Source organism: Solea senegalensis, linkage group LG5, assembly GCF_019176455.1.
Source record: "Solea senegalensis isolate Sse05_10M linkage group LG5, IFAPA_SoseM_1, whole genome shotgun sequence".
NCBI lineage: Eukaryota > Metazoa > Chordata > Actinopteri > Pleuronectiformes > Soleidae > Solea > Solea senegalensis.
Window position 1 is genome coordinate 763,919 of NC_058025.1, and position 12,447 is coordinate 776,365.

At 40.3% G+C, this 12,447-nt stretch overlaps 1 protein-coding gene across 3 annotated transcripts in view; it reads left to right on the forward strand.

Annotated features, from left to right (window-relative positions):
• The window catches only part of LOC122769698 (anthrax toxin receptor 2-like), a 41,130-nt gene that overhangs the window by 26,927 nt on the left and 1,756 nt on the right, over nt 1-12,447 (forward strand). For 2 of the 3 annotated variants that reach the window (XM_044026448.1, XM_044026450.1), the window contains 4 exons: nt 2,311-2,361; nt 3,047-3,136; nt 3,999-4,313; nt 4,391-4,471. In XM_044026448.1, the coding sequence (XP_043882383.1) occupies nt 2,311-2,361; nt 3,047-3,136; nt 3,999-4,313; nt 4,391-4,471 (537 nt within the window). The remainder of the gene's footprint in view (nt 1-2,310; nt 2,362-3,046; nt 3,137-3,998; nt 4,314-4,390; nt 4,472-12,447) is intronic. The other variant, XM_044026449.1, reaches the window with a different exon arrangement.

Here is a 12,447-nt window from a genome sequence, read left to right on the forward strand (position 1 = left end):
TAGATTGATAGATATAGTAGATAGATAGATATAATAGATAGATAGATATAGTAGATAGATATAATAGATAGATAGATATAATAGATAGATAGATATAGTAGATAGATAGATATAGTAGATAGACATAATAGATAGATAGATAGATAGATAGATAGATAGATAGATAGATAGATATATAGATAATAGATAGATAGATAGATAGATAGATAGATATAATAGATAGATATAGATAGATAGATATAGTAGATAATAGATAGATAGATAGATATATAGATAGATAGATAGATAGATAGATAGATAGATAGATAGATATAGTAGATAGATAGATATAATAGATAGATAGATAGATAGATATAGATAGATAGATATAGATAGATAGATAGATAGATAGATATATAGATAGATAGATATATAGATAGATAGATATATAGATAGATATAGATAGATAGATAGATATAGATAGATAGATAGATAGATAGATAGATAGATATAATAGATAGATAGATATAGATAGATATAGATAGATAGATAGATAGATATAGATAGATATAGATAGATAGATAGATAGATAGATAGTAGATAGATAGATAGATAGATAATAGATAGATATAGATAGATATAGTAGATAGATAGATATAATAGATAGATATAGTAGATAGATATAATAGATAGATAGATAGATATAGTAGATAGATATAATAGATAGATATAATAGATAGATAGATATAGATAGATATAGTAGATAGATAGATATAGTAGATAGATAGATATAATAGATAGATATAGTAGATAGATAGATATATAGATAGATATAATAGATAGATAGATATAGTAGATAGATATAGTAGATAGATAGATATAGTAGATAGATAGATATAATAGATAGATATAGATAGATAGATAGATAGATATAGATAGATATAGTAGATTGATATAATAGATAGATATAGTAGATAGATATAATAGATAGATAGATATAGTAGATAGATAGAATAATAGATAGATAGATAGATAGATAGTAGATAGATAGATATAATAGATAGATATAGTAGGTAGATAGATAGATATAATAGATAGATAGATATAGTAGATAGATATAGTAGATAGATAGATATAATAGATAGATATAGTAGATAGATTGATATAATAGATAGATATAGTAGATAGATAGATATAGATAGATAGAGTAGATAGATAGATATAGTAGATAGATAGATAGATAGATATAGATAGATAGATATAATAGATAGATATAGTAGATAGAAGATATAGATAGATATAGATATAGATAGATAGATAGATAGATAGATAGATAGATATAGATAGATAGATAGATATAATAGATAGATATAGATAGATAGATAGATAGATAGATAGATATAGATATAGATAGATAGATATAGATAGATATAGATAGATATAGATAGATATAGATAGATAGATAGATATAATAGATAGATATATAGAGATAGGATATATAGATAGATAGATAGATATAATAGATAGATAGATATAATAGATAGATATAGTAGATAGATAGATATAATAGATAGATAGATATAGTAGATAGATAGAATACAAACATTTATAACTCTGTGTACACGTCACTGTTACACTGAAGTTTGTAAAGCACTCACTCCCACACACACCCACACACACACACACACACTGCTGCCTCCATCACTGAGTTCAAACGTCCTATTTTGTCACTTCAGTGTTTGAAATCTAACATTCAGATTGACGTCAGTGACACAAAGTGACCACACGAGGCAGCAGAGTAGCAGCAGCTATAATCACTGCTTTCCTCTCTGGACTTTGGTGTGGGAGAGTGAGTGGTTTACAGATGTCAGTGTAACAGTGAGATAAAGACGTGATCATGTGACGTAGAGATCTCAGTCTCTTGTTCATAAATAAACAATAAGAGGTGGCAGACTTCACTTCATTCACGCAACAAGCCTTTGTCGCCCTCTGTTGGTCATATTGGCAGAAACACAGACAGACAGACAGACAGACAGACAGTAAAAACAATACTAATGACACGGCAGTGCTGGTCCCTGCTGAGACTGTGTGTGTTGGCTCAGTGCCTCCTCCTCCTCTCGTTGGAGTTAATTAACTCCTCAGGACTTTACGATGCCGTTCAATTAATTAGCCGCTAAACGGGCGTCGTCGCTCGCCCTGTGCACTCCCTCGCGCTCTCCCCCGTCAACAAGTTTGTTTTTCAGTGTTTCTTGATTTTGCATGAGGGAAAGTGTGTGTGTGTGTGTGTGTGTGCGTGCGCTGATGCTCTTTTTTTCTCTTCTGTTTATCCAGGTCATCAAAGACCCGCCTCCGCTGCCGCCGCCTTCTCGGCCACCGCCTCCTGTGAGTGTGAACATTCCCACATTTACAAAAACACATGAAAGGATTATTGATGTGTGCTAGCTTAGTATTAGGGACACTGAATATACATGTCTCAGTTCAGGCTCCGCCTCCTCCTGAGTCAAAAAAAAAACAAGCTAGAAGCTAATGTGTTTGTAGAGGGCATTGCCAAAACTGAGCGAGGAAGTTAACTTTACTTTACTGAACACAGTTAGCTTAGCACTAGCCCCTGGAGAATATTGACCCTCAGGTTCTGTAGTTAGCTAACTACTGAAGATTAGCTTAGCACTAGCTTCCGCAGAGTTAGCTTTGTATTAACACCAGAAGAGAGGTTAGCTTAGCACTAGCTTCAGAAGAATTAAGCTAGTGTTAACTCAAGGAGAGAGGTTAGCTTAGCACTAGCTTCAGGGGAGCTAGCTCAGTATTTGTCCTTGGAGAATTGTTAGCTTAACATTAGCTACAGGAGGAAAGTCAGCTGTGCAGAGTAATCACAGATGGATCACATGAATAATAAAACTTCACGTTTGTTGTGAAAACATGATTCTGTTGAGTCCTGATGCTAAGCTAATCTTTCTTCAGTCAACTTGTGTTCTTTATTTACAACAGCACATGTGTGTTTATGACAGCGTGAATAAACAGTCACACACACACACACACACACACGTGTGTTTATCCTCGTCTTCCTCAGGAACCCGAGCCTCTGCCAAAGAGCAAATGGCCAACAGTGGACGCGTCGTACTACGGAGGCCGAGGAGCCGGAGGAATCAAACGGATGGAGGTCAGAGACTTTTCATCCTTCTTACACGAGCGGGGGGGGGGGTGGAGCCTGCAGGAGAGTCCCACCCACTCACGCCAGAGATTTACCTGCTGTGTTTTCAACATGAATCTATAGATTGTATACATGAAACCAAGAAATGTCCACCATCCATTCACTCCACTCCTGTCCCTGTGTCCTCGTCTGTCCACTCATGTTTCTGTGACAGCTCGTCCTTGTCTGTCCACTCGTCCTAGTCTGTCCGTCCACTCATGTCTGTGACAGCGCGTCCTCCTCTGTCCACTCATGTCTCTGTGACAGCTCGTCCTCGTCTGTCCACTCATGTCTCTGTGACAGCTCGTCCTCGTCTGTCCAGGTCTGATTGAATCAAGTGTTTGCAGGGATGAAGGATGGAGCTGTAAACGTGACACATCCTCCTCGTCCTCCTTCTGTTTTTCAGTTTCTCAACTTCCTGGAGGAAGTTGCAGGGATTTCCCAGAATCCTGCTGATGATGCTGCTGCTGCTGATGATGATGATGATGATGATGATGATGATGCTGATGATGCTGCTGATGATGATGATGCTGCTGATGATGATGATGCTGCTGATGATGATGATGCTGATGATGATGATGATGATGATGATGATGATGATGCTGCTGCTGCTGATGATGATGCTGATGATAATGATGATGATGATGCTGCTGCTGATGATGATGATGATGATGATGCTGATGATGATGATAATGCTGATGCTGCTGCTGATGATGATGCTGCTGATGATGATGATGATAATGATGATGCTGCTTTGATGATGATGATGCTGATGATGATGATGATGCTGATGCTGCTGCTGCTGCTTGTCTCTCTGTTTTCCTGGGTTAAGGTTAGGACACTCTTCATCTCTGAAGCTCCTGCTCCTGTTTGTGGAGAAGAAGAAGAACAAGACCAGAAGATCAGGTGTCTGTGTTGTGTGGTGTGTGTTCAGGTGTGTGTTCAGGTGTGTTCAGGTGTGTTTTGTGTGTGTGTTCAGGTGCGTTGGGGGGAGAAAGGTTCCACAGAGGAGGGGGCTCGGCTGGAGAAAGCTAAGAACGCTGTGGTGACAGTTCCAGAGGAAACAGATGAACCCATGGTCCAGCGTCCTAGAAATCCAGCTCCAGTTCAGCAGCAGCCCCAACACAAGTGGTACACGCCCATCAAGGTGAGCACTTACCTGCTAGTTACCTGGTTACCTGCTGGTTATAATACTAATACTAATGGATGTGTGTGTTTGTTCAGGGTCGTCTGGATGCTGTGTGTGCTCTGCTGCGACGACAGTATCACAGAGTTTCACTCATGAGACCAACGTCTGCAGATCAGGTCAGTGTGTGTGTGAGAGAGTACAATCTATATAAGGTATACAATCTATAATGTATAGATCCTTTATAATGTATAGATTCTATAGAATCTATAGATTCTATAGAATCTATAGATTCTATAGAATCTATAGAATCTATGATGTATAGATACTTTATAATGTATAGATTCTATATAATGTAAAGAATCCATATAATGTATAGATTCTATATAATGTAAAGAATCCATATAATGTATAGATTCTATATAATGTATAGGATCCATATAATGTATAGATTCTACATAATGTATAGAATCAATAGATTCTATATAATGTATAGGATCCATATAATGTATAGATTCTATATAATGTATAGAATCCATATAATGTATTGAATCCATATAACTATAGGATCCATATAATGTATAGATTCTATATAATGTATAGGATTCCATATAATGTATAGATTCTATATAATCTATAGAATCCATATCATGTATAGTTTCTATATAATGTATAGGATCCATATAATGTATAGATTCTATATAATGTATAGGATCCATATCATGTATGGATTCTATATAATCTATAGAATCCATATCATGATTCTATATAATGTATTCCATATCATGTATGTTCTATATAATGTATAGGATCCATATCATGTATAGATTCTATATAATGTATAGGATCCATATCATGTATGGATTCTATATAATCTATAGAATCCATATCATGTATAGATTCTATATAATGTATAGGATTCCATATAATGTATAGATTCTATATAATCTATAGAATCCATATCATGTATATATTCTATATAATGTAAAGGATCCATATAATGTATGGATTCTATATAATGTATAGGATCAATATAATGTATAGATTCTATATAATGTATAGGATCCATATCCATATCATGTATAGATTCTATATAATGTATAGGATCCATATCATGTATAGATTCTATATAATGTATAGGATCCATATAATGTATGGATTCTATATAATGTATAGGATCCATATCATGTATAGGATCCATATCATGTATAGATTCTATATAATGTGTAGATTATTATAATTGAAATATCTTTATTCTTGAAGTTTGAGTTATTTTCTGAAGCTTGTTGTGGTTTTTGTCTTTTGTCTAAACTTGACTTGAACAGTGTGAAGTGTCCTCTGGCAGCTTCAGTGTGTGAGGCAGAGGGTGAGGGGGGGCAGTGAGTGTGTGATGGTTTACATAGACTCGTACAGGTGTGAGGAAACAGGTTAGTGCAGACATCTGATCAGCTCAGGGAGGTGGGTGTCCACGCCGCTGACCCCTCCCCCTCCCTCCCCTGCTGCCCCCCGCAGCCTGCTGGATTGTCAGCAGACGCAGAGACAGGAAACCACAGTGAAACAGTTTTTTTCTCTTCCTGCCTGAGGGCGTCCAACACCAAAGGTAGAGCGGGGTGGACACAGCTGCAGCGCCCAACTCGCCCCAGGCACAAATACACACATGTGAGGAGAGAGGGAGGGAGAGGGAGGGAGAGAGGGAGGGGAGGGAGGGAGAGATGCCGAGGCACTTCAGAGCCAAGTTAGCACCGTCCACCAGGGACAGCAGGTAGAGGAGGGGGAGGTGGCCTTGTTCTGACTCAGTCTGTGTCTGTCTCTGGATAAATGAATGAATGAATGATGCATCAGTGAGTGTTAAAAAGCTCCACAGAAATCTCAAAATCAACTATTAATCAATTACTAAATGAATCACTAACTTTATTATAAGACAAACTAGGTCTGAAACTAAGGATTGATTGATTTATGATAATAATAACGATAATACTACTACTAATAATAATAACAAAAATAATAATAATAACAATAATTCTAATCCATTCATGTGTGGATTCTTTCATCCATTCATAGTAGGGATGAACCAAAATGAAAATTGTGGATCGAAACACAGAAAGAAATAATTTGTTATCTAATTTTAATGTAACATTGTTATGGCTGCGACTGTGACACTCACAGAAACCTGTGTTCAGAGAGAAAACCCATTTCACAATAAAAGACTTTAATGAGAAATAAATGACATTCATGTGAAACCACAGAGCGTGAGATTCTGTGATGAACACATAATTAGAATCAAACCGGAATAAATGAAGCGTCGGGGCTTAATTAGCTGACACACCAGCAAAATAAAAGATATAAGATATAATCTTTTTATATCTCTGACGTCAAACAAAGGAGAACTACAAAATAAAACAAGAAACATGGAAAATTAAACAAAGAACCAAAAAAGTAATACATATATGTATATATACGTGTATGTATATATATATATATATACATATATATGTGCTTACTTGAAGTTCTTACTTACTTCTAGCACTTGTTTGTACCCTAATGTTTAAATGCACTTATTGTAAGTCACTTTGGATAAAAGAAGCGTCAGAAATCGGAAATCAGAAAACTTTATTTTAATTTTCAACGAAATTTGAAAGTGTCCACATTCAGTGCTGGTATGGAATTACATACAAGAAAGAAAGAAAAAGTAAAAATAATATGTAAAAGAAATACAAATAGAAATACAATACTATGAATGAAATGGATGAATGAATGAAAGAGAATATTATCATATTGCACTGTAGTGGCACTGAATTATTGCACATGTTTATTTAGCAGCATTTAGCAGAGGTATGGCTGACGGGTAGAAGCTGTTTATAAGTCGTTTTGTGCGTGTCCTTATGCACCTGAAACGTCCGCCTGAGGGTAGACGTTCAAACAGTCCTTGTCTGGGGTGAGAGGGATCTTGGAGGATGCTAGCAGCACTCTTGAGGCAGTGGGAGTTGTGCAGATCTTCCGTATGACCCTCTGGAGCTCTTTCCTCCGTGCTACTGTGCAGCTGGAGAACCGTGCACAGAGGCAGCAGCTCAGGATGCTCTCTACAGTGCTGCGGTAGAAGGACAACAGAAGTTTCTCTGCAATGTTGTCTTTCCTGAGAACCCTCAGGAAGTAGAGTCTTTTTTCAAGTCTGATCAGTCTGAGACCCTGTCCACACAGACCACAGATGTGGAGTGGCCGGATGTTGTGTCTCTTTTTCCTGAAGTCAACAACCAGCTCCTTGGTCTTGGTTGTGTTCAGGAGCAGGTTGTTGTCGCGGCACCAGGCTATCAGTCGCTCCACCTCCTCATCCTCCCATGAGATGAGCCCCACTACTGTGGTGTCGTCAGCGAACTTGACGATGGCGTTGCTGTGGTGGGTTGGGGTGCAGTCGTGGGTGTAGAGTGTGTAAAGGAGGGGGCTCAGCACACAGTCCTGTGGTGAGCCAGTGCTGAGGCTGATGGCTGTGAAGAGGTGGGGGCCCACTCTGACTCTCTGGATGCGCTCTGTCAGAAAGTCCTTAATCCAGAGGCAGGTGGAGTGTGGTAGTCCAATGTCCGACAGCTTGGTCACCAGTCTGTGGGGGAGGATGGTGTTAAAGGCAGAGCTAAAGTCTATAAAGAGCATCCGTGCATAGCTCCCCTGATGTTCTAGATGGGACAGGGCAGCATGGAGAGCAGTGGTCACGGCGTCCTCTGTAGACCTGGTAGCTCTGTAGGCAAACTGGTGTGTGTTGAACGAGGGGGGGGGTGAAGGTCATGAGGTGGTTCCTGATGAGCTTCTCGAAACCCTTCATTACCACAGGAGTGGATGTGTTTCTCAACTGTAACAGTGTCTGTGCAGTGTTTAATGTAGCTCAGCACACTGTCACTGAACACCTCCAGGTCTGGGTGTTCAAAAATGCCCCAGTCGGTCCTCCTGAAACAGTCCTGTAGCTGCTGGGAGGCTCCCTCTGGCCAGGTTTTAACTGTCTTTGTAGTGGTGGGAGCAGTTTTCCTGAGTGGGGTGTATGCCGGGATCAGGAAGAGTGATACGTGGTCAGACTGGCCCAGGTGTGGTAATGGTTTAGCCCTGTAGCCGTGCTTAATGTTCGTGAAGACCTTATCCAGTGTGGCTCCTCTGGTGGCACACTTCACGTGCTGGTGGAATTTGGGGAGCGCTGGTTTTAAATCCACATGAATAAAGTCCCCCGCGATGATGTGCATGTGTTCTGCTGGCTGCTAGTCGCTGGTCCTGACCGTGTAGCCTGTTAGCTCGATAGCGGAGTCCGCAATCGACGAGTGGAGCCAGGATTCTGTGATCAGCAGAATGCAGCTGTTCTTGACAATGTTGTTGGTCGCCACCTGTAGCCTCAGTTCGCCGATTTTGTTGATTAGGGATCTGGCGTTGGTGAGGAAAGCACTCGGAAGCAGTGGTTTAACAGGCTGCCTCCGTAGCTTCGCTAGCACGCCAGCCCTGCGGCCTCGCTTTTGCTTCCTCTCCCATCGCCGTCTCCGTCGCCTGCCTGTGGGGGTGATGATCCATGGGGAGCCGGGACTCCTCGCTATGTCTGCCGGGATGTCGTGGAAACGGAGAAACTCTGTTGTAACGCTTCTCTCGTTGCTATAACCGATCCTAAGAAGTTCAGGCCAGTTGTAGATGTTGTTCTGAATGTAGACGTCAAGGTAAACAAAACTAACACACACTTCCATACAAAGCACCGAGCCACTGCGTCCATGCGAAAAAGTTGTTGTTGTTACTGTTTTGACTGAGTTTTTAGAGCTTTTTTTTAGGGTTTAAGAGAGGTCTGCTGAATGAACCCTGAGCCTCATTAGTCCTCATTAGTCCTCTCACTGGACGACCTTGTTAGTCTTAACAAGTAGCAGCTGACCCCCCCATTCACCCACTGACCCCTCCCACCACACACACACACACACACACACAGAAGTGACAGCTTTAACTACGACCTGCTCTCTCTTGTTAACCAGATTAGTTGTTTAGTTGTACATGAACAGAGGAAAAGTAGGACAGATGAGTGACACACACACACACACGCACGCGCACGCACACGCACACATTAACACACACGCACACGCACACACACGCATTAATCACACACACACACACACACACACACACACACAGTTGTTTGTTGGAGACAAAAAGACTTATTTTTATTTTTAAATGTCTCTGTTATTTGAGATTGATTTTCCAACAACAGCAAAACAAACATGTTTATGAATCAATGATGATTTAATGTCATCATCAGATTTCTGAACACACACACACACACACACACGTGTTATTCTACAGATGTTTTGATGAAATATTCATATAAATATAATCCTTTCATCTGCTGTTACTAATATTTAAATGAAAATATCTACAATGTGTTTCGTCAGATGTTTGATTGTTGGAATAACGCCTGACAAATCACAATCAGAATTGATTTTAAACAGAAGTTAATGTGATAATAAATGACACATAAACACATAAACATTCATACTGCTGATTTAAATCTAAACAAATGACAGGAATTATAATGAATTATTGTATTAAAGTAAAAAACACATTTTTATTTGTTCTTTAAAGCTAATAATTGTAGATTAAAACATGTTTGTGTTCAAAGGTAAAAAATAATAAACAGATATTTTAATATTATAATTTAATATTTATTCATTTACATTTACACAGACAGACAGACAGACACACACACACACACACACACACACACACACCCCGTCCTCGTCTTCCTCTCCATTAGCTGATGTGTGTTGTTGTTTTGGGTGGTCGACTCTGGGCTGGTACCTGCAAGTCCTCCCCTCCCTCCCCTCCTCCCCTCCTCCCCCTCCCTCCTCCTCCTCCTCCTGATACGATGTGAACTCATGTCGTCTTTTATTTCCCAGAATGCCTCAGACTGGTCAGAGCACAGTTTTTTTCACATATTAAAATCAAAGCGTTCAACGAGAGCTTTAATTACATGAGATTATTGTTAACGTCAGCGCTGTGTGTGTGTGCGTGTGTGTGTATGATGTGGTGAATGTGGTGAATATGTTCACAGTGAATATTTAATTCAGCCGCTCATGTTGTGTTTTCATGAATGTAATGTGTAGTGAAGGTTGTTCACTTGATCACGTTTATGAATAAACATGTAAATATGATAATGATGAGGTTGTGTTTGGTTAAACACCTTCACTCGTTCATTTCACTGATTCATAAAAACGTGTTAGGGTAGTAATAATAGTTAGTTAATAGTTAGTAATAGTTAGTAGTCTAAATGAGCGGACCGGCCTTTAATGTAAAAGTACAACAAAATAAAATGCTTTTCTAACTATAATAATAAATGTGAATCCACCATGAGAATGTGCAACTTTATTAGCAGCGTCCTCGCAATGACGACACTGAGCGCAGCGGTTAGTGACTGAGGCGAGCGTCCTGACAGACAGACAGACAGACAGACAGACAGACGTGGCAGAGAGAATCCTGTAATTCTCTAAGATAAAACGTTCAGAATTGACCCACGGACCAGTACCGGTCCGCAGCCCGGGGGTTGGGGACCACTAGTGTAGGACACCACTGTTCGCTGTTTTTTTACATCACATGTCATTTAGCAGACGCTTTTATCCAAAGCCACTTACAAAAGTGCTTTTATTAACATGTGGGTACAAATAAGAGCGAGAAGTAAGTAAGAGCTTCAAGTAGAACAAACTATGAAGAGCTCGTCACAAGCGCCATGTATACGTGTTCTTTTTTGTTTTTGTTGTTGTCGTCGTCGTCTTAGTCGAGGTTGAGTCGCAAGAAATGTGTTTTAGTCGGTGGCGGAAGATGTGGAGGCTTTCAGCTGTTCAGATGTCGATGGGGAGCTCGTTCCACCATTTGGGAGCGAGGACAGTGAACAGTCTGGAGTTCTGCGAGTGCCAGTTCTCCCAGCTGTTCTCTCGGCTGTTCTCTGTTCTCTTAGCTGTTCTCTGTTCTCTCAGCTGTTTTCTCTGCTGTTCTCTGTTCTCTCGGCTGGTCTTTGTTCTCCCAGCTGTTCTCAGCTGTTCTCTCGGCTATTCTCTGTTCTCTCAGCTGTTTTCTCTGCTGTTCTCTCGCTATTCGCTGTTCTCTCAGCTGTTTTCTCTGCTGTTCTCTGTTCTCTCAGCTGTTCTCTTAGCTGTTCTCTCAGCTGTTCTCTCAGCTGTTTTCTCTGCTGTTCTCTGTTCTCTCGACTGGTCTCTGTTCTCCCAGCTGTTCTCTCAGCTGTTCTCTCGGCTATTCTCTGTTCTCTCAGCTGTTTTCTCTGCTGTTCTCTGTTCTCTTTGCTGTTCTCTCAGCTGTTCTCTTAGCTGTCTCTGTTCTCTCAGCTGTTCTCTTAGCTGTTCTCTCAGCTTCTCTGTTCTCTCGGCTGTTCTCTCAGCTGTTCTCTGTTCTGTCAGCTGTTCTCCAGTGTTTTCATTACTCACCAACACACACTCTGTTCTGCTCCACTGCTTCCTCACATTGAGTGGAGGAGGTGGTAACCGTGTGAGCAGGTCTGTGAAGGTTCCTCTGTCTCTGTGATAAAGAATGAATCCTCTGATGACAAGTGACGTTTTCACCACAGATGATGTAACTGCTGCTAATGAAGCTGCAGAGACACCGACGTGTGTGTGTGTGTGTGTGTGTGTGTGTGTGCGCAGCGTTGCCTTCAGAGTCCGTTGGGATTTCAGGACAGAATCTCTGAGTCAGTTCGACAGATCGAGTGCGTGAGACTTTACTGTACTCACACTAGTAACTCCACTATCTACTGTGTGTGTGTGATAAGTAAAGTCAGTGTCATGTTTTATGTCCACGTCTCCACCGCGTTCCCTCCTCGTTAGTTTACTGCGTCATAAATAACTTCAGTTTGACATTTAAACATTTAAAGATGATTCACGAGCATGTGAGTGTAAATAATCTCAGCTCTCACACAGGTGTTGACTTCTGACGTTCAATGACACTGAGTTTGTCAAACAGCAGGTTCTGGTCCCTGTGGGTGTTCACAGCACAGTCTCAGAAGGTCCAGGTATTGACTTTAACCTCACGGGTGAATTTGTTGTTCTTGTCTCTGCTGTGGACGTGTTCTGTAAAGTGGTCCGGGTCTGGGTCTGGGTCCAGGTGCATGTAGAGGAGATGTGGTGTGTTGAGTTTGATCAGA